This window comes from Hyla sarda, chromosome 8, assembly GCF_029499605.1.
Source record: "Hyla sarda isolate aHylSar1 chromosome 8, aHylSar1.hap1, whole genome shotgun sequence".
NCBI lineage: Eukaryota > Metazoa > Chordata > Amphibia > Anura > Hylidae > Hyla > Hyla sarda.
The window spans coordinates 63,321,405-63,344,444 of record NC_079196.1 but is presented as its reverse complement, the minus strand read 5'-3'; the positions used below and the strand labels follow the sequence as shown (position 1 = coordinate 63,344,444).

Here is a 23,040-nt window from a genome sequence, read left to right as displayed (position 1 = left end):
ACCAACCATTCCCATTTTATTAAGGTATATCCATATATATGGCCCACCCTGTAGAACCTAGCACTAACTGGAGTTCTGAAACATCCTCTCCTTCAGTGGCTTGGCTATTTAACTGTCTATTCTCATGTTTCCTTTTGCTAATTTCTGCTCTTTATTTGTCTTATTCTTTTCCTATATTTCTTTGTTGTTTCAGGGACTGTCACACTGGTTGTTCTGTTATATCTCTCTTGTATCGCTTGTGCTTGTTTTTTTTTCATCTTTTTTCTGTACCTGTTCATGTTATATATATCGTATGCTTTCCTGATTTCCGATGTAGCTCTATGGCTTTGTTAAACTGTTCTAAACATTATAAAAAATAATAATAATAATAATTTTATATATATATATATATATATATATATATATTTATATTAGATATTAAATTAGATTCAACAAAAACAATTATATAAATGTGTTGCAAATTATTTTCTTTTTTTTACTATTTGTTTTGTGGTGGGATAGGGTTAAGGTATAGTTAACAACTGCATCACTACTGCAAAGTATGACTACGAGTTCACTAGTCACTAGTTCTTGGTCAGGTTTCATTAGGGTAACCACTTTAGTCAGTGGAATACAGCAAAGTCAGACTCATTGGCTACATTTATCCTGACTTTTCCCATTGTTGTTGTATGGTATCTGCTGAAGCCAACATTTTTGCTGCTATATAGATGGTGTCTCTATAATCTGCATGGCACATTTTCATTCTATAGTGATGATAGATATTTATCCCGTAGATGAGTGAGTATAGGAACTGTAAATGCTGTTCAGATAAACAGCAACAACATTACACTAACCACAGTTTCTCATGTTCCACAATGACAACTCGATACTATCTGCAGGTTACATAATAATTAGAATTCTATCCAATAGTAACTATTGTGAAATGATTGAAAGAAAACAAAAAATAAATACTGTACTTAAGTTTACACGAAATAAAAAAGTTGTCATCGTATAAGTATCCACATCGTGCACAAGTGCCAGTCTGTCAGCGACTAATTTTTGTGCTTGTAAATGTTTATAGGCAAAGTGAGGTTAGAAATAGCTTTTTATAGCCCCTTAAGTAACAGTTCTGGAGAGCGGTGTAATAGCATCTCAACAATAATTACTGGGATTTATTTTTACAAGGAAACAAGTTTGAAAGTTAGACCCAAAGTACTGACAAAATACATTTTGTCCATTATATAAAAATATAAATGTGCTGGGGGGGGACTAAACAGTTTTGTCCTATGAGCAACTATTAGATCATTGTTTAGGGTTTAAAAATATACTTGGAATAAGGAGAAGGGAAAATACTGCACATTGCCCATTGAAATAAATATCTATAATTTTTTTATATTGTAATAATGTATTTATTGTTACAATACAAAATTTACATTGGGTAATGTAATTAATGATAACATTTCTAAATTGTGAGCTTAAAGGGGTACTCCCCTGGAAGACTTTTTTTTAAATGGCACTGTCATTAACCCCTCAGTCACTTTAGTTTTTTCCCCATCACCTTCTATAAATCATAACACTTTCAATTTTGCACATACAGACCAATATGAGGGCTTTTTTTTTTGCACCGTGATCTGAAGTTGTTATCGGTACTATTTCTGTTTTGAAGGGACTTTTTGATCGCTTTTTATTTTTTTCGGGTATACAAAGTGACCAAAAATACACAATTTTGGACTTTGGAAGTTTTTTAAGTGTACACCATTGGCCATACAGTTTAATTTACAATATATTTTTATAGTTCGGACATTTACGCACGCGGCGATACCACATATGTTTATTTTTATTATGTTTACATATTTTTTATATGTAATTTGGGAAAAGGGGGGTGATTCAAACTTTTAATATGAAAGGGGATAATGGGTGTTTTTTTTTTATTCAACTTTTTCTTTTTACATTTTTAGTCCCCTTAGGGGACTTTTAGGAGGAATCAGTAGATTCCATAGAACCACATTGATCTGTTTGCTCTGCGCTTGATTGATAAAGCCTGGTTCAGCCAGACTCTATTAATCTCAGAGCTGGGACATGGACAGAATCTGAGGTAAGACTTCTGCCTACCTCAACAGTGGATCGCCCACCCGCAATAACGCTGCGGGGGGCGATCCACCCCACTGGACCACCAGGGATTGTTTGAATGTCAATTTTAGACACCGCGGTCAACTTTGACAGCGGCAATCGCTGCATGTCTGCTATTAATGGCGGCCCCCAGCTACAAGAATCAGCTGAGGGCTGGCAGGTATGACGCAGGCTCGAGTCAGGAACCATACACCGCTTGCCGTTGCAACCAGTTAAAACATTTTAACCTTATGGTAAATAGAAAATCTTTCTAAGTAGTTTGTTTAAAAACAAAATTAGGTTTTCTATGTTTTATTTGTGTTTAAAAAAGCTGTCACTAGGTATCTCCCTACTTGTCCAGAGCACATTTCCCCCAATCTCTTGCACAGACTTTGGACTCCTGCTGACCTTGCAGAAGTCCAAAATCAGGAAATGCAGTCAGAAGTGCTGAGGGTGTGTGTGTGCAGCCTTAGCCAATCATAGCTCATTTCCTACTGAACTGCTCTGGGCTGTGTGTAGCAGAATGAGAGAGTAAATTCTCCCCTGTATGGCTTCAGATGATGTCACACCTGCTGGGTAATGCCCCTTACCAGTCTGTGTATCTGACTGAGAATGAGCAGAAAATACAGAGCAATATCAAGGTACAAAATGAAAAAATAATAAAAATAAATGCAGGGGTGGTCAGACAGAAAGGAAATTCAAAAAGAAAACAACTTCCTGTGGAGCATACAGCAGATGATAAGTACTGGAAGGGTTAAGATTTTTAAATAGAAGTAATTTACAAATCTGTATAACTTTCTGCCACCAGTTGATTTAAAAAAAATGTTTTCCAGTGGAGTACCCCTTGTAATATTGTAATGCCTAATAATGTCTTTATTTGTGCCCTCAAAATTGTAAAGTGTTGTCGAATTTGTTGGCGCCATATATAAATATTGTTTTAATATTTGTTAGCATTAATACAGAGTGTTCAAGTTATTACACAGCTCATTTGAATAATTACATAAGAAAAGTAAACAACAACAAAACATGTTTCAATAATAAAAACAATCTGTAGAAATATTATTATTAGGATTAGAGATAGTGTAGAGAACTATTAATCCAAAGTTCCCAATTTCTTAATTTCAAAAATTTGGGGTAATTATAAGACTGTGCAGCTAACATGGGAATGCATTAAAATCAATTCTCTATGGTCGGCAAGTGAATTGATCCAAATATCAAATGTTGATCACCACAAGTCTTTTCAAAATCTGTGCTCTCTACCAGTGCTATTTGCCCCTCGGGGGGGGGGACGTCTATGCTCGTTGGGGTATGACGCGGGCTCCCGACTGATTCCTGTAGCTGAGGGCCGACGTTAATAGCTGACATGCTAGCCGCGCCCGGCTATTAACCCTTTAGATTGCCACTGTCAAAGCTGTTTTAAATGTGCCTTAATCCTGTCCCTGGTGGTCCAGTGGTGGGGCTATCCACTGTGGAGGTAGCCTGAGGGCTTGTCTCCCCTTTCATGTCGGCTCAGGTGCTCAGAATGATAAAGCCTGGGAGGAACAGCCTTTATCAATCAAGGGCAGAGCACACAGATCAATTGGATTCTATGGAACCCCATTGATGTGTATGAGGAATCAAATCATTCCTCCTAAAAGACCCCTAAGGGGAGTAAAAGTGTAAAAAAAAAAAAAAAGTTTCAAAAAAGTTTAAAAACACACACATTAACCCCTTCCTTATTAAAAGTTTAAATCACCCCCCTTTTTCCAAATTCCATATAAAAAATATACAAACATAATTAAAATAAACATATGTGGTTTCACCGCGTGCGTAAATGTCCGAACTATAAAAATATATTGTAAATTAAACTGAACGGTCAATGGCGTACAAAGCGATCAAAAAGTTGGATTAAAATTTCACCCCCGTACGCGGAAAATAAAAAAGTTATAGGGGTCAGAAGACGACAATTTTAAATGTATTAATTTTTGTTATGATTTTTTCCCAAAGTAGGACAAAATCAAACCTATACAAGTAGGGTATCATTTTAATCGTATGGACCTACAGAATAAAGATAAAGTGTCATTTTTACCAAAAAAATTACAGTGTAGAAATGGATGCCCCCAAAATTTACAAAATGTTTTTTTTTCTTCAATTTTGTTGCACAATGATTTTTTTCCCCATTTTGCCGTAGATTTTTGGGTAAAATGACTGATGTCATTACAAAGTAGAATTGGTGGCGCAAAAAATAAGCCCTCATATGGATTTTTTGGTGCAAAATTGAAAGGGTTCTAAATTTTAAAAGATAAGGAGGAAAAAACGAAAGTGCAAAAACAGAAAAACGCTTGGTCCTTATGGGGTTAAACATGTGGAATTTGCCATAGAAATGTTGAAGAACACTTCTCTAGAACCTGTCCATGTACTGATGCTCTTATTTCCGCATAATCTGTGCTAACAGTGGGTCAAAATTTTTGTTTACTAATTATTTATTTTCAATTGCCTGTATATCACATAAGTGAGTCAATTTCTGTATATCAGCCACACACATACCGTATGTAGTCCAATTGCATAGAAAGCTAACTAACCTATGAATATGTTTTAGAAATCTGTTGGAAGAGACCAGCATTGACTGGCAGTACTAACCCTCTTTTCATCTACTGTTTGGGTATTTGTAACATGGTTTATTTGCTAAGAGCTGTAAAAAAAATCTACAGTAGAAATCCAAGGGTGGCATGTATATGTGCATTTTGATGTGTGGTGTATCCACATGGGGATAATCCATGGGAGACTAATCACGGTTTTTCAATGCAAAATCCATAGGAAAAAAAAAAGTTTTCTACTTATTCTTGTATAATCTTCCCCTACTATAGACAATAATCTGAGGGGACTATTTTCCACAGCATGTAAACGTGGTTTTGAAAACTGAAATTCATGTTAAACCTTGAATATATGAATAGGGCCTTAGAAAGACCATTGACGCTAAACGGTCTATTACACAGGTAGATTATTGGTGGAACAGGCCTATATTGCCCTGTGTAATATGCCCAACGACCAGCTGAAGAATGAGCAAATTAGAAGGTTAAAAACCCTTGTTTGTCAGCGCACATCGCCCACTCTAATAGGGTAGTGTGACCGATGAATAATGAAAGTAAAGGGCTGCAAAAACAATCCAACAATTGTTCTGCAGCTTTCCCTGCACAATAATAGAGCTGTATAAACGTTCTGTAAACGAGCACCAATCAACACGATTAGCGCTCGTATCGTAACAGAGCTGCGCCTTTATTAATGCTGCATTACTTGCGATTGCTTCACACTAACTCTAGCTTTGTATTATTTACTGCTTTTTCAAAGAAGCCCTACCTTAAAAAACAAAACTTTTAACATGCCCGTATCTTATATATTTCCAAAAATCAAACTTGCTCCATTGACCAGACTGCAGGTTATTCCTCTGAGGAAATGGGCCACTGTGTAGAACACTAGAATACATAAACTTTTGCAAATTCAACGTTAAGTAACATTTTGGTTTGTGACTAGCAAGTGTGGTTTGTGACTACGATCAACCATGGAGCCCCATTCCTCCATGAGACGCGCAAGATTCAAAAAGTGGAGCTATATACTGTTCATATTTCTTCCCTCAGTGGAACTATATACTGTTCATATTTCTTCCCTCAGTGGAGCTATATACTGTTCATATTTCTTCCCCCAGTGGAGCTATATACTGTCCATATTTCTTCACTCAGTGGAGCTATATACTGTTCATATTTCTTCCCTCAGTGGAGCTATATACAGTTCATATTTCTTCCCCCAGTGGAGCTATATACTGTCCATATTTCTTCACTCAGTGGAGCTATATACTGTTCATATTTCTTCACTCAGTGGAGCTATATACTGTTCATATTTCTTCACTCAGTGGAACTATATACTGTTCATATTTCTTCACTCAGTGGAGCTATATACTGTTCATATTTCTTCACTCAGTGGAGCTATATACTGTTCATATTTCTTCACTCAGTGGAGCTATAAAGTGTTCATATTTCTTCCCTCAGTGGAGCTATATACTGTTCATATTTCTTCACTCAGTGGAGCTATATACTGTTCATATTTCTTCCCCCAGTGGAGCTATATACTGTTCATATTTCTTCCCTCAGTGGAGCTATATACTGTTCACATTTCTTCCCCCAGTGGAACTATATACTGTTCATATTTCTTCACTCAGTGGAACTATATACTGTTCATATTTCTTCCCTCAGTGGAACTATATACTGTTCATATTTCTTCCCTCAGTGGAGCTATATACTGTTCATATTTCTTCCCCCAGTGGAGCTATATACTGTTCATATTTCTTCCCCCAGTGGAGCTATATACTGTTCATATTTCTTCCCCCAGTGGAACTATATACTGTTCATATTTCTTCCCTCAGTGGAGCTATATACTGTTCATATTTCTTCCCTCAGTGGAACTATATACTGTTCATATTTCTTCCCTCAGTGGAGCTATATACTGTTCATATTTCTTCCCTCAGTGGAACTATATACTGTTCATATTTCTTCCCTCAGTGGAGCTATATACTGTTCATATTTCTTCCCCCAGTGGAGCTATATACTGTTCATATTTCTTCCCTCAGTGGAGCTATATACTGTTCATATTTCTTCCCTCAGTGGAGCTATATACTGTTCATATTTCTTCCCCCAGTGGAGCTATATACTGTTCATATTTCTTCCCCCAGTGGAGCTATATACTGTTCATATTTCTTCCCTCAGTGGAACTATATACTGTTCATATTTCTTCCCTCAGTGGAGCTATATACTGTTCATATTTCTTCCCCCAGTGGAGCTATATACTGTTCATATTTCTTCCCCCAGTGGAGCTATATACTGTTCATATTTCTTCCCCCAGTGGAGCTATATACTGTTCATATTTCTTCCCCCAGTGGAGCTATATACTGTTCATATTTCTTCCCTCATTAAAAAAGATATATCAGCTCTATGTTGGGTCAGAAAGTGTTTTTAACTCCTGAACACTACAGAGTTATGGAAATTTAAGAAGTTAAGAAAATCCACAGGTGGGCATTGTGCCCCATCTATATCACCAAACCGCCCTCATGTCAGCTTCCTGGACCCCTCTGGGTGTGACATAGGGGGAGGGTGAAATATTGGGGGTTTGAAATGGAGATAAGAAAAATCTCAGGTTTTAAAAGAAGTCCGGACTCAAGATCAAGTCTTAATTGTGTTTATTGTTTATTATCCCATTATCTAAAGACAATGGGGGAGATTTATCAAAACCTCTCCAGGGGTAAAGTTGCTAAGTTGCCCATAGCAACCAGATTGCTTCTATCATTTTTCAAAGGCCTTTTCAGAAATAAAAGAAGCGATCTGATTGGTTGCTATGGGCAACTCAGAAACTTTTCCTTTGGGCAGGTTTTGATAAATCTCCCTCTATATTGTGAAGAAACCAGTGATTCTATCCTTCATTGCGATCCAAAAGTTGTTCCTACTAGGTAACACCACATTTTTACAGCAATGCTACAAACATTTAAAAAAAAGTATTGGAAACATGAAAACAAGCTTTTTACATTTTTTTTTATACCTATACCTATATTTCGTAAAACTATATTTTTAAAAGCTTCCCTGTTTCCAACATTTTCTTTAACATATTAGAGCACTAAACTTTTTATGATCATATTTAGCATTTACTTATTGCCCCATAATATACAGGGAAGGGGGGTATCCTTAATTTGCTCAAGAACTTCCGATTTTCTTTGTTTCACTCACTTTTGCATCTCCTCCTTTGACATAAAAGGGTTTTGGTTTATGTAGTGAGTTTTTGCCCCATTTATCATACGTGACATTTCTGGACAATGCCCCTCCACTAAATAAGTGGTGTACAAACCACACATCAAAAAAAGGACTGAAAAAAACTGCAAATGTATCATATCAGGAGACAATTTGATAAATTAATATAATATATCAAATATATGTATATATTAATAATAAAAATATACTGTTCTTTTGTAAATGTATTTGAACAAGGATTGAATTTATGATCTGAAGAGTTCTCTTTGTTTCCCATCCTTAAGTCTATCTATTGAAAGAAAACGTTTGGGCAGACTCACTTCCCCCACAGTGCACATGTTGGGTTTCCTCAGTGAAGACAAATTTAAGAATGACAAATTTAGCACCAGCAGTCATGGAGACAGGTGTGACATTACACTGAGTAGACCACCCTCTCCCAGCATCCCAGTAGGCAACGGGGTGGGCCTATGAAGTGATGATGCAGGTCTGACAGCAGATCTGGGGTATAAAAGGTAAAAGCACCATGTTAGCACTTCTGAGCAGTTCGTGCATCCCCAGCCTTGCCTCGGGTGTAGGGATTGCATAGAAAAACAAAACTACACACAACAAAACCCCTGTGTAGTTTTGTTTTCTAAGCACAGAGGCCCACCATTTTCACACTGGGATTGTCTAACATTTTTCTTGGGGATAAAGACGTCGCCGTTTTCCAACACTTGGGCTTAGTCCCAACCCTTGTAGGCACTCTGAAGAGATCAGGTCAGTGCTCAGTTTATGTTTTTTTACTTAATGGGCTACTTAATTTTTTAAGGCTGTATGCAATTAATAGTATTATGCTATATAGTGAAACCTCTTTGAGACAACCGCCCAAAATTGTCTATTTCTAGGAGGTGGTCTTCTCAAAGAAAGCATAATAAATGTGGGACTGAAAATCTGTCACAAAAAATCTGGTCTGGATAAGGGGTGGTCTTTTGGGAGGTTTCACTGTATGTAAAGTATGAAGAACTGTCACTAAACCCTGTGTATATAGTTAAAAAAAATATAATGTATACACTAAATACATAACATTATATTAAAAGTATATTTATCTTTTAGTAGATATTATTGGAATATATCTTATTACCTGGTGTAGTGTTGTGCGTATTATTATGCAAACTGTATTGTGCTGCTGCCCCGCACTTTTAAAATACAGATTAAAGTTATTATTTTGTAACTTTTAGTTCTTGTAAGTAAAGTGACAAGGTTATAAAGTATTACTCACAGGCAGACATATGCCAGGAATAACTCTGATAAGATCCTGCAGGAATCAGCCAGGCTCTGATGACTTTTTAAGGGAATCATCTGCTCCCATATCTGTAACATCCCTGCTGTGACCACTTGTCCCCTGTCAATCATGACTCCCTCTTCTAAATTTAGCATGTGACCTTTTGTGATCTCTCTTGATTATTCCAAATGACGCATATATATATATATATATTTCTTACTATACATATACATATATATATATATATATATATATATATATACATATATACATATATATATATATATATATATATATTGTAAGACATAGATATATATTGGGTAATTTGAAATAATAAAATCATTATCAACAGTATTACTTATATAAAAAATATAAATAATAAAATTTCTTTTTAATATTTTTGTATATATATATATATATATATATATATATATACACATATTAAAAAGAAATGTAATTATTTATATATTTTTTTATAAGTAATACTGTTGATAATTATTTTATTATTTCAAATTACCCAATATTTGAACACTCGCTGTTCCAATTTTTAAAATAACTAACATGTATAAAGTATAATGTGAAGTCCTAAAATATTTTCAACATTTTGAATTTGCCCCTTGTCTAAGAAAAACATTTAGCAATTAACAAGGTTATTAAGGCACCAACTGGATGCACAGACATTTATTATCCCAATTACATAGAAGTATATCCCCTGTCTCACACTTTGGGCTTTGATACCTTTAATATGTTATTATGGTATGTATCTGGGTATTCCACTTCACATCGAATCTCTAAATGTTGTAGATAAAAACTTAAAACTTCTTTACAATTAATTAACTTTAGATCCAATATCTTATATGAACACAGAATTTCGATAAAACGACCCATTAAAATGTGTATTTGGGGCAATATTTCTATAAATCACTTTTTATAAAAATGTTCAGTTCCTTATATTTAGAAATCTCATATTTCATTCTGTTATTATTATTATTTTTTTCAGAGTGCCTATAAACATGGCTTCGCAAGCACCGACGTTTATACAGCCGGTACAAAGTGTTGTGGCACTGGAGGGTAGTGCTGCAACCTTTGAGGCTCAGATTAGTGGTAAGCGAATACTTTTATGTAACATAATAAAATGAATTGTTATGCATGTATAAGGGTCATGTTATGGTATTGTAGTTATGATGAAATTGCATCAAGATAGATTGTATATCAACGACTGTACTTGCAAGACATCCACTGTTATTGCATAAAAGTTTACTATTGATTATTCAGTATAATGCAATTTATTGTAAATACTAGAGGATTGATTTAGAATAGTGACCAGGCATGCTGGGAGTTGTAGTTTTGCAACATCACTGATTTAGAATATAATAAATATAGGTTGGGCCTAATCAATGCCTAAGGCCACTTATACAGTATTCTGGTCTGTATTTTGCATCATTATCTATGGGTCAAAATCAGAAATGGAACATAAAGAGAGAAAAAAACATAATGGAAATATCTGTATCTCCTCCATGTTTGGGCCATACTTCTGGTTTTGCCTTACAAATACCAATGGCAAATACTAACCCAAAGTCTGCCATGTAGTGGCAGAAAAAGATATGGGGGAGATTTATCAAAACCTGTGCAGAGGAAAACTTGCCCAGTTGCCCATAGCAACCAATCAGATCTCTTCTTTCATTTTTCACAGGCCTTCATAAAAATGAAAGAAGCGAGCTGATTGGTTGCTATGGGCAACTGGGCAAGTTTTCCTTTGCACAGGTTTTGATAAATCTCCCCCAATGTATCCAGATTAAACAATATGAATAAGTGCATTTCATTCAAAAAAATGTAATAGCATGATAGTTATTGAGCTAGCCCTCGCAATTGTTTTCTGGCTGACTGGTTATGAGTCTATACCAGTGTTTCCCAACCAGTGTGCCTCCAGCTGTTGCAAAACTACATCTTCCAGCATGCCTTTTGGCTGTCCGGGCATGCTGGGAGTTGTAGTTTTGCAACTGGTTGAAAAACACTGGTCTATCCTGTTTACGAAAAATCATTATGAATGTTGTAGTTGACATTTTCTTACATTTGCTACATATTACATGTATGAAATGCATGTGAATTAGAAACTATTTAAAAGGGTACTCTGGTGGAAAACATTTCTTTTAAAGGGGTATTCCAGGAAAAAACTTTTTTTTTATATATCAACTGGTTCCAGAAAGTTAAACAGATTTGTAAATTACTTCTATTAAAAAAATCTTAATCCTTTCAGTACTTATGAGCTTCTGAAGTTAAGGTTGTTCTTTTCTGTCTAAATGCTCTCTGATGACACCTGTCTCAGGAAACGACCAGTTTAGAAGAGGTTTGCTATGAGGCTTTGCTTCTAAACTGGGCGTTTCCCGAGACACGTGTCATCAGTGAGCACTTAGACAGAAAAGAACAACCTTAACTTCAGAAGCTCATAAATACTGAAAGATTAAGATTAAGATTTTTTAATAGAAGTCATTTACAAATCTGTTTAACTTTCTGGAGCCAGTTGATATATATATATATATATATATATATATATATATATATATATATATATAAATAAATAAAGTTTTTTCCTGGATAACCCCTTTAAATCAACTGGTGCCCGAAAGTGAAACAGATTTGTAAATCACTTCTATTTAAAAACCTTAATCCTTCCAGGACTTATCAGCTGCTGTATGCTCCATAGGAAGTTCTTTTCTATTTGAATTTATTTTCTGTCTGACCACAGTGCTCTCTGCTGACATCTCTGTCCATGTCAGGAACTGTCCAGAGTAGGAGCAAATCCCCATAGCAAACCTATTCTGTTCTGGACAGTTCCTAACATGGACAGAGGTGTCAGCAGAGAGCACTGTGGTCAGACAGAAAAGAAAAAAGAAAAGAACTTCCTGTGGAGCATACAGCAGCTGATAGCTGAAGTACTGATAGGATAAAGATTTTTAAATAGAACTAATTTACAAATCTGTTTAACTTTCTGGCACCAGTTGATTTAAAAAAAAATTGGGTATTGCACTTAGCCTTGGGCTACAAGGCAATTTTGTTCATGCAACACCAAGATGGCCGCATTGTACTGCTACAGTAAATGGCATTGTATTGGGACTGAAGCGCAACAGTTGCAAAAAATTCCTCTTTGATGGATTTTTGGTTGTAGTATACAAGTTGCACGTGATTTTGCAACCATTGATCCTAATGCACATTTCCTGCAAATGCGTCCTGCTAGTGACTTCTCTGCAACTTGCCTATTTTTTTTATAACAGACCAAATTGCACCTGTAATAAAGTCACATGACAGCAAGTTGCGCAAATATTTTGCCACTTGCTGTCGTGTAACACATCTCACCGTGTAGCCCTAACCCTAAAGGGGTACTCTGTTGGGTAAAAATGTTTCCAAATCAACTGGTTCCAGAAAGTTAAACAGATGTGTAAATTACTTCTATTTAAAAAATCTTTATCCTTCTAGTACTTACCAGCTGCTGTATACTCCAAGGGAAGTTCTTTCCAGTCTGACCACAGTGCTCTCTGCTGCCACCTCTGTTTGTATCAGGAACTATCCAGAGCAGGAGAGGTTTGCTATGGGGATTGGCTCTTAGGCCCCTTTCACACTACAAAATGACTCCATTTTAATGATCCGTAAGAAGTTCCGTCTGAAAATCAGCTAGAAACGTCAGTTACAAAATCCTATACGGCCGTTAGAAAATCCCGCTATAGTCTATGGGATTTTTCTAATAACCCATTAATAGTGCATGCACTATTTCTCCCGTTACTATTTTCCGTCAAAAAATAACGGCCATTATTAATAACGGGCTATAACGGGTTAAAACGGCTATTAGAAAAATCCCATAGACTATGATAGGATTTTCTAACGGCCGTTTCGGATTTTGTAACTGACGTTTTCAGCTGATATTCAGACGGAACTTCGTACGGATCATTAAAACTGAGTCATTTTGTAGTGTGAAAGGGACCTAAGAGCCCATCCCCATAGCAAACCTCTCCTGCTCTGGACAGTTCCTGACATGGACAGAGGTGTCAGCAGAGAGCAATGTGGTCAGACTGGAAAGATCTACACAATTTCCACTGGAGCATACAGCAGCTGATAAGTACTGGAAAGATTAAGATCTTTTAATAGAAGTCATTTTCTAATCTGTTTAACCAGTTGATTTGAAAACATTTCTTTTGCACTTGTTTTCCACCGGAGTACCTCTTTAACATACATGTAGTTTGTTATTTTAGCTGTATTTTTGGAGGATTTTTAGAGGCCCCCAACAGATCTGTTTCAGGTCCTCTTTACTGCAGCATGCATAATTGATTAAAACATAATGAATATACATAGATTTATGGTGAGTGTGGCCTGTGGGTAGTTATATGAAATGCAGAGGGTTAGTGATCTGATGTTGGCAGCACATAGAAATGACGGCAAATTTGCGGTTCGGATCAAAGGATCAGATGGTATTGGGAGCAGTTGTGATGTGCTATTTCAGGGAAGCTGATCCTCTCTTAAGCTATATGGCAGACAGCTGTTTCACTATAAAAGGTCTGACGTGTTGATCCCCGGTCTCCATCTCCTAACATTGTCATGCCTCCAAAAGGTTCTTCTGTCAATCAGAACCCTTCGCTGCAGCTGTCTTTCCTTAAATAGAGAATGGTTGAGATGTCAGCCTTTACATATTAACAGTAGGATGTGAATGGGCAAGAAAAGCAGAAGAGTGTGAATCATTGTATATGGAGGAAGAGGTGTTAGGAGGAAGTTCAGGAGTGCATTATATATATATATATATATATATATATATATATATATATAGTTCAGGAGTGCATTATATATATATATATATATATATATATATATATATATAGTTCAGGAGTGCATTATATATATATATATAGATATATAGTTCAGGAGTGCATTATATATATATATATAGATATATAGTTCAGGAGTGCATTATATATATATATAGATATATATATATATATATATATATATATATATATATATATATAGTGATCCCTCAACTTACAATGGCCTCAACATACAATAGTTTCAACATACAATGTTTTTTTCTGGACCATCGTAACTTGAAACCAGACTCAACATACAATGCTACGGACAGTCCAGATTTGTGATACCTGTTACAACTGGAGGAACTGGCCAATGAGAATGGGCATTTTACTGGAAAATCACCTGTATTACTGAAGTACATGCACTGACTGGCTGTCTGGTAGCACCCCCTACAGTACAGGGAGGAACTACAAGTTCTGTACTACTCCTTACCTGTGCCAGGGTTAGCTGCTCCTTTGGACACCAAGTAAGGGCGGCTCCATTTGGGACACTGTGTGTTCTGTATAGGACCCTGAAGAAGCTCCTGTCCTCTACATAAACCATTTTTTCCCACCCAGGATGCCTCCAGTTGTTGCAAAACTACAACTCCCAACATGCCCGGACAGCGAACGGCTGTCCGGGCATGCTGGAAGTTGTAGTTTAGCAACAGCTGCAGGCACCCTGGTTGGGAAACACTGACATAGACAGTGATTTACAGCTCCCAGCAGATCTTTCTTACTTTTATATGGAAGGATTTGCTTTATCTCTATTAGTTATCTACTTATTTTTCTTTAATCTTCACACTATTTTTGGATGACATTTTGGTGGCTTCAGAACCAATTACAAGGTTTCCATAGAGTTATGGTCTCAACATACAATGGTTTCAACATACAATGGTCGTCCTGGAACCAATTAATATTGTAACTTGAGGGACCACTGTATATATATAGTTCAGGAGTGCATTATATATAGACCAGGGTTATGTATTATACCTAGGTTATATTATATAGAACTGAATTATACACCTAGAACTGGACTGGTGCAAATGTTTGGATGTCTTACCTTGTATTGATCACTAGGGTGGGGTTTTTCTAAATATGTGAAGGCCTTGTGCTTTTTATGATAACCATTTTATACTTTGCCGTACATATAAAAAACACACTGGATTACATACCTAAGTACTATATTAAAGGGGTATTAGCTTTTTTTTTTTTTTTTAACATATCTACTGGCTCCAGAAAGTTAAACAGATTTGTAAATTACTTCTATTAAGAAAATCTTAATCCTTCCAATAATTATCAGATGCTGAAGTTGAGTTGTTGTTTTCTGTCTGGCAAAAGTGCTCTCTGCTGACATCTCTGCTTGTCTCGGGAACTGCACAGAGTAGAAGAGGTTTTCTATGGGGATTTGCTTCTAAACTGGACAGTTCCCGAGACACGTGTCATCAGAGAGCACTTAGACAGAAAATAACAACTCAACTTCAGCAGCTCATAAGTACTGAAAGGATTAAGATTTTTTAATAGAAATAATTTACAAATCTGTTTAACTTTCTGGAGCCAGTTGATATATATATATATATATATATATATATATATATATAAAAAGCTTTTTCCTGGATAACCCCTTTAAGGAAAGTGGGGGTGCACAACTGTAGGAGTTGCAAAAAATGTACCAGTGCTCAGGCCGTGGTGTCTGAAGGGGTCCCTTGGTGCTTTAATGCAAAGGACAGTGTTTAGTGCTTTAATGCAAAGGACAACCTGGGTGCCTCCAGCTGTTGCAAAACTACAACTTCCAGCATGCCCGGACAGCCTTTGCCTGTTCGTGCATGCTGGGAGTTGTAGTTTTGCAACAGCTGAAGGTGCCAAGGTTGGGAAACAGGACAGGAAACTATAAATGGTACTTGGTTGATGGTTGATTGACTGTCGTAGATTTTGCACCAGGGCACAGAAGCTTTAAGTTACACCTCTGATCATGAATATGTTTAGTACAGTATTAAAGGGGTACTCTACTGGAAAACATTTTTTTTTTTCAAAACAACTGGTGCCAAAAAGTTAAACAGATTTGTAAATTACTTCTATTTAAAAATTGTAATCCTTCCAGTACTTATCAGCTGCTGTATGTTCCAGAGGAAGTTCTTTTCTTTTTGAGTTTCCTTTCTGTCTGACCACAGTGCTCTCTGCTGACACCTCTGTCCATTTTAGGGACTGTCTAGAGTAAAAGCAAATCCCCATAGCAAACCTATCCTGCTCCGGACAGTTCCTAAAATGGATAGAGGTGTCAGCAGAGAGCACTGTGGTCAGACAGAAAGGAAATTCAAAAAGAAAAGAACTTCCTGTGAAGTATAAAGCAGCTGATAAGTACTTGAAGGATTAAGATTTTTAAATAGAAGTAATTTACAAATCTGTTTAACTTTCCGGCACCAGTTGATTTAAAATAAAATAAAACATTCCAGGGGAGTACCCCTTTAAATTACATACCTATGGAGCTGGATTTAAGGGTCTGTAACAATAGTGGTGAAGAGGTTACAGTCGTATTTGGACCCTGTTGTTAGGGGGAGGGGAACCAATGACACTCCTGCCAGAAAAAGATGGCAGTACTATAAATGGTATTCTCAAATTATACCTATGGTTAGATACCTAGGTTACTTAAAGGGGTACTCCGGTGGAAAACTTTTTTTTTTTTTTATCAACTGGTGCCAGAAAGCTAAACAGATTTGTAAATTACTTCTACTGAATCACGAGAACAGTGCTCTCTGCTGACATCTCTGTCCATTTTAAGAACTGTCCAGAGTAGGAAAAAATCCCCATATTAAACATATGCTGCTCTGGACAGTTCCTAAAATGGACAGAGATGTCAGCAGAGAGCACTGTGCTCGTGATGTCAGCAGAGAGCACTGGGTTCCAAAAAGAAAATAATTTCCTCTGAATATTCAGTAGCTAATAAGTAATGGAAGGATTAAGATTTTTTAATAGAAGTAAATTACAAATCTGTTTAACTTTCTGACACCAGTTGATTAAAAAATAAATAAAAAAAAGTTTTCCACCGGAGTACCCCTTTAAGAGAGAACTGAATTACGTACCTTGGTTGTAAATTACAAACAAGCTAACAAGTTTTCGTATCCGAATTCATCAAAACTTTCGTTCTGATAATTATTTTGTATCAAAAATTATGGGGAAAAAAATCCCAACTTTTATTTCTTTATATCTAAAAGGTAATTTTTTTCCATGATTCTTTTAATTTCCCAAAATGGTACTTATTTTCTCTCTATATAAAATGACTTTTAATGTAATTGAAATAAAGTATTGGCCCCTGAACAAGTTTTACTCACCAGTGAATTGTGAAAAGATTAAATCAGCTTTAAAAATACTCTTTTTCCGCTTTTTTTTATTTTATTTTATCCCCCCCCCCCTTCCCCCAAGTATTTCAAATTCACAGTTGCAGAATTTGCTGTGGATTTGCACCATATCTGTGGATTTCAGGCTGATTCCTGCTGCAGATATTTTCTGTGATTTTTTACAATCTCATCCACTTGGCTGCTACCGTATTTGCAGCAGAAATTTCTGCATAGACATTCCATGTGGAAAATCTTCGACAAATATGCAATCTGTAATGCCGTATGTTGTCCATGCAGGGGCGCATATCTTCACACAGGAGAATTTCTTTTAATCAATTTTGATGAAACTTTGAGGCCAGATTACAGTAAAAAAAGAAATCAACTGGCTTAATAATAATAATAATAATAATAATTATATATATATATATATATATATATATATATATAATTATTATTTTTTTTTTTAAATATAGACTGTCAGGAAAGGGATTTTTATCTATAATCTCAATATATCAACAGGCAGATAAAACCCACTTGGTCCATCCAGTCTGCCCAATATTCTGAATAGTATTACTAGTCCATGGCATTTTCTTATATAAAATGTTCATCAGTAATTTAATTACATTTTATTATAAATGTTTGATTATATTTCCCATAATGTAATAAGGTGTTTGCTGACAGTCCTATCAGCCACCTGCAGCAACCACTAGGAGGAGCTCACTGTATATAGAGTATTACAGTTTTAGTTTTTTTCAAGCAGTAAAAATCCCTATGCACTTAGCCCCCTCTAGTGTTCGCTGCATGTAACTACCCTATAATCAGAATGCATTTCTGGACTTGAAAGCAAACAGTGGGGCACTAACCTTATAAAGATGAAGGACATTTGGAGTTCTCAGTATACAGTGAGGCTAGTTACAGCCTTTGCAGACTATCAATAACTGTGGGACTTTGAGTGAGGTTCTTTTTCCATACAGTGTTTGACTTGGACTCTTGTTCAGAACTGTTTCTGAATTATATTGAAGAATGCAATGGAAAATGTTGGTGCTATATATATATATATATATATATATATATATATATATATATATAAATAAAATAATTTTTTTTAAATATTATTATACAGTGATCCCTCAACTTACAATGGCCTCAACATACAATAGTTTCAACATACAATGGTCTTTTCTGGACCATTGTAACTTGAAACCAGACTCAACTTACAATGCTATGGAATCTGCGAAACGTGTCAATGGCCGGAAGAACCAACCAATCAGAATGGATATTTCACTGGTAAAACCCGTGAATTCCTAAAGTGCATGTACTGACTGGTGTCTGGTAGCGCCCCCTACAGTACAGGGAGGTATTACATGTTCTGTACTCTTTACCTGTACCAGGGTTAGCTGCTCCTTTGGGCATCAGGTGAGGGCGGCTCCATTTTCCTTTTTTTTTAAGACACTGTGTGTACTGTACAGGACCCTGAAGAAGCTCCTGTCCTCTACATAGACCAGTGTTTCCCAAAGAGGTTGCCTCCAGCTGTTGCAAAACTACAACTCCCAGCATGCCCGGACAGCCAAAGGCTTAGAATGCTGGGAGTTGTAGTTTTGCAACAGCTGGAGGCACCCTGGTTGGGAAACACTGACATAGACAGTGATTACAGCTCCCAGCAGATCTTTCTTACTTTTATATGTAAGGATTTGCTTTATCTATATTAGTTATCTACTTATTTTTCTTTAATCCTCCCCTTTTTCCTATTTTCGGATGACATTTTGGTGGCTTCAGAACCAATTAAAAGGTTTCCATAGAGTTCTGGTCTCAACATACAATGGTTTCAACATACAATGGTCGTCCTGGAACCAATTAATATTGTAACTTGAGGGACCACTGTATAAGGTTTTGCACTGATTATACAGGCTGTTTTTTTTATATACATTTGCGAAATGGTTATAGGAAATATTTCTTGAGTCAGATTTATACAAAGAGTTTTATTTTTCATTCAAAATGGCTCTAGTCAGATGTTTCTATACATTATCTGCTGAAATATTGTAATAAGTCTACACACACAGCACTTTAGTATGTGGTATTTTTGTACTTTTTTTTTTTTTAACCAGCAGCATTTTCCCAAAAATGCAACATGCATTTTGGCATTTTTTTCTGCTGTTTTTCTCCATAGGCTTCTCCGTACAAGCCCTACTAAAACCCCACTAAAATGCCAAAAAGCACTTGAAGAGCAAAATGCTTTCTATGATGGACATTTATCAACGGGCTTAGTCAGGTTTTCTTTACTATAATTGTCGCAAAATTGTCGCAACTGCGACAACGTGTGTTTTCGTGCGACAATTTGCATGAAGAACAATAAAAGCAAGAAAATTCAAACTTGCTTACGTAGTAAATTTTTCAAAATGGATTTGCTTTAGTCGGGTATTTATCAACTGCGACAGTCGCAACTGCGACAGCAAAAAAAAGTCGCAACAAGGTTAAAAATTGACTAAATTTACTCCAGCTCAAACATGGAGCAGAAAAAGCTACTACCAAAGAAAAAAAGGAGAAATTGCTAACGTGAAAGAAAATTATCAACAGGCTGAAACCAGTTGATAAATAAGTCACACATAAGCAAAAAAAAAGTAAGGAAAAAATTACTAAAAAAAGGAATACATAAGCAAAGATTGATAAATGTCCCTCTATGTGATTTCTTGAAATACATAAATTCTGAGTGTCAATAAGGGCCTAAAACTGTATGTATTAACATATGTAAAAAGTGTTTATTATTACATCAGCTTATTTGGTTTAAAGGGGTATTCCAGGAAAAAACTTTTTTTTATATATCAACTGGTTCCAGAAAGTTAAACAGATTTGTAAATTACTTCAATTAAAAAATCTTAATCCTTCCAATAGTTATTAGCTTCTGAAGTTGAGTTGTTGTTTTCTGTCTAACTGCTCTCTGATGACTCACGTGCAGTTCCTATGGGGATATTCTCCCATCATGCACAGCTCCCGGGACGTGAGTCATCAGAGAGCAGTTAGACAGAAAACAACAACTCAACTTCAGAAGCTAATAACTATTGGAAGGATTAAGATTTTTTAATTGGAGTAATTTACAAATCTGTTTAACTTTCCGGAGCCAGTTGATATATAAAAAAAAAGTTTTGGCCTAGAATACCCCTTTAAACAGATTTGTAAATTACTTCTATTAAAAAATCTTAATCCTTTCAGTACTTATGAGCTTCTGAAGTTAAGGTTGTTCTTTTCTGTCTAAGTAATCTCTGATGACACGTGTCTCGGGAAACGCCCAGTTTAGAAGCAAATTCCCATAGCAAACCTCTTCTAACCTGGGCGGTTCCCGAGACACGTGTCATCAGAGATTACTTAGACAGAAAAGAACAACCTAAACTTCAGAAGCTCATAAGTACTGAAAGGATTAAGATTTTTTTAATAGAAGTAATTTACAAATCTGTTTAACTTTTTGGAGCCAGTTGATATATAAAAAAAAAGTTTTTTCTTGGAATACCCCTTTAACTTGCCAGGTGATCTAATGGGCTGTCCCACAAAGAACACTGGTCCAAATTTACTAAAAATCGAGACTGTGCAAACCTAGATGGACAATCTTCAAATGGGACAGATTTCTTAAAGTGTCTAAGGCTGATTGATACATCTGGTGTATGAGTAGACTGTAGTTTAATCTTACACCAAATACATTTATATATACATTGTAATCTCCTCCTCGGCCAGAGAAGACGCTGCAGCTTCAGAGGATCCTGCCATCACTCCAGGCCTGACACTAAGGCTAAGTTTCCACTTGCAGTTTTTGAGTCAAAGCCAGAAATGTATTCAAAAGGAATAGGACATATAAAAGAAGGTCTTACACTTCTCCTCCCTTATGGATCCACTTCTGACTTTGGCTCAAAAACTGCAGTGGCAGTTTTCCAAAAACTGCCAGAAAAAAAAACTAGTGGAAACTTAGTCTAACTGAGGTGGACTAAAAAGAAGCAGCAGGTGGCGCTATACTAACATAACTGAATAGCTGTATAAATACAATAGACCTAAATTACCCACAATTCATAATAAGGTTGCTTTCACACTAAAAAAAATACTTCCGCTATGAACGCCCGTTAGTGATTTTGTACCGTCCATTTAACTGGTGATTTCCTAACGGGCGTTCATAACGGAAGTGTTTTTATAGTGTGTAAGCAGCCTAAATAGGACCACTGTACTGTACTATGACTGAATAACACCATACCAGGAATCATACTGAGTAGCAACCTTATACTGTGACCACCAAACTATAACTGGATAACACCCTCATATCATGACTGGATAACACCCCCATATTGTGACTGGATAACACCCCTATACTCTGACAGGAAAACACCCCCATACCGTCACTGGATAACACCCCTATACTGTGACTGGATAACACCCCTATACTGTGACTGGATAACACCCCTATACTCTGACAGGAAAACAACCCCATACAGTGACTGGATAACACCCCTATACTGTGACTGGATAACACCCCTATACTCTGACAGGAAAACACCCCCATACCGTGACTGGATAACACCCCTATACTGTGACTGGATAACACCCATATACTGTGACTGGAAAACACCCCTATACTGTGACTGGATAACATCTCTATACTGTGACTGGATAACATCTCTATACTGTGACTGGATAACACCCCTATACTGTGACTGGATAACACCCCTATACTGTGACTGGATAACATCTCTATACTGTGACTGGATAACATCTCTATACTGAGACTGGATAACACCCCTATACTGTGACTGGATAACACCCCTATACTGTGACTGGATAACACCCCTATACTGTGACTGGATAACACCCATAAACTGTGACTGGATAACACCTCTATACTGTGACTGGATAACACCCCTATACTGTGACTGGATAACACCTCTATACTGTGACTGGCTAACATCTCTATACTTTGACTGGATAACACCCCTATACTGTGACTGGATAACACCCCTATACTGTGACTGGCTAACATCTCTATACTGTGACTGGGTAACACCTCTATACTGTGACTGGATAACATCTCTATACTGTGACTGGATAACACCCTTATACTGTGACTGGATAACACCCCTATACTGTGACTGGATAACACCCCTATACTGTGACTGGCTAACATCTCTATACTGTGACTGGATAACACCCCTATACTGTGACTGGATGTCACCCCTATACTGTGACTGGATATCACCCCTATACTGTGACTGGATATCACCCCTATACTATGACTGGATAACACCCCTATACTGTGACTGGATATCACCCCTATACTGTGACTGGATATCACCCCTATACTGTGACTGGAAAACACCCCTATACTGTGACTGGATAACACCCCGATACTGTGACTGGAAAACACCCCTATACTGTGACTGGATAACATCTCTATACTGAGACTGGATAACACCTCTATACTGTGACTGGATAACATCTCTATACTGTGACTGGATAACACCTCTATACTGTGACTGGATAACACCCCTATACTGTGACTGGATAACATCTCTATACTGTGACTGGATAACACCTCTATACTGTGACTGGATAACACCTCTATACTGTGACTGGATAACACCCCTATACTGTGACTGGATAACATCTCTATACTGTGACTGGATAACATCTCTATACTGTGACTGGATAACACCTCTATACTGTGACTGGATAACACCTCTATACTGTGACTGGATAACACCCCTATACTGTGACTGGATAACATCTCT

General features: G+C 36.5%; 1 protein-coding gene across 1 annotated transcript in view; it reads left to right on the top strand.

Moving 5' to 3' along the window:
• Positions 1 to 10,130: 10,130 nt before the first annotated feature.
• Positions 10,131 to 23,040, top strand: part of TTN (titin) — a 287,825-nt gene continuing 274,915 nt past the window's right edge. The window contains exon 1 of the mRNA XM_056536637.1: positions 10,131 to 10,221. Within this exon, the coding sequence (XP_056392612.1) occupies positions 10,131 to 10,221 (91 nt within the window). The remainder of the gene's footprint in view (positions 10,222 to 23,040) is intronic.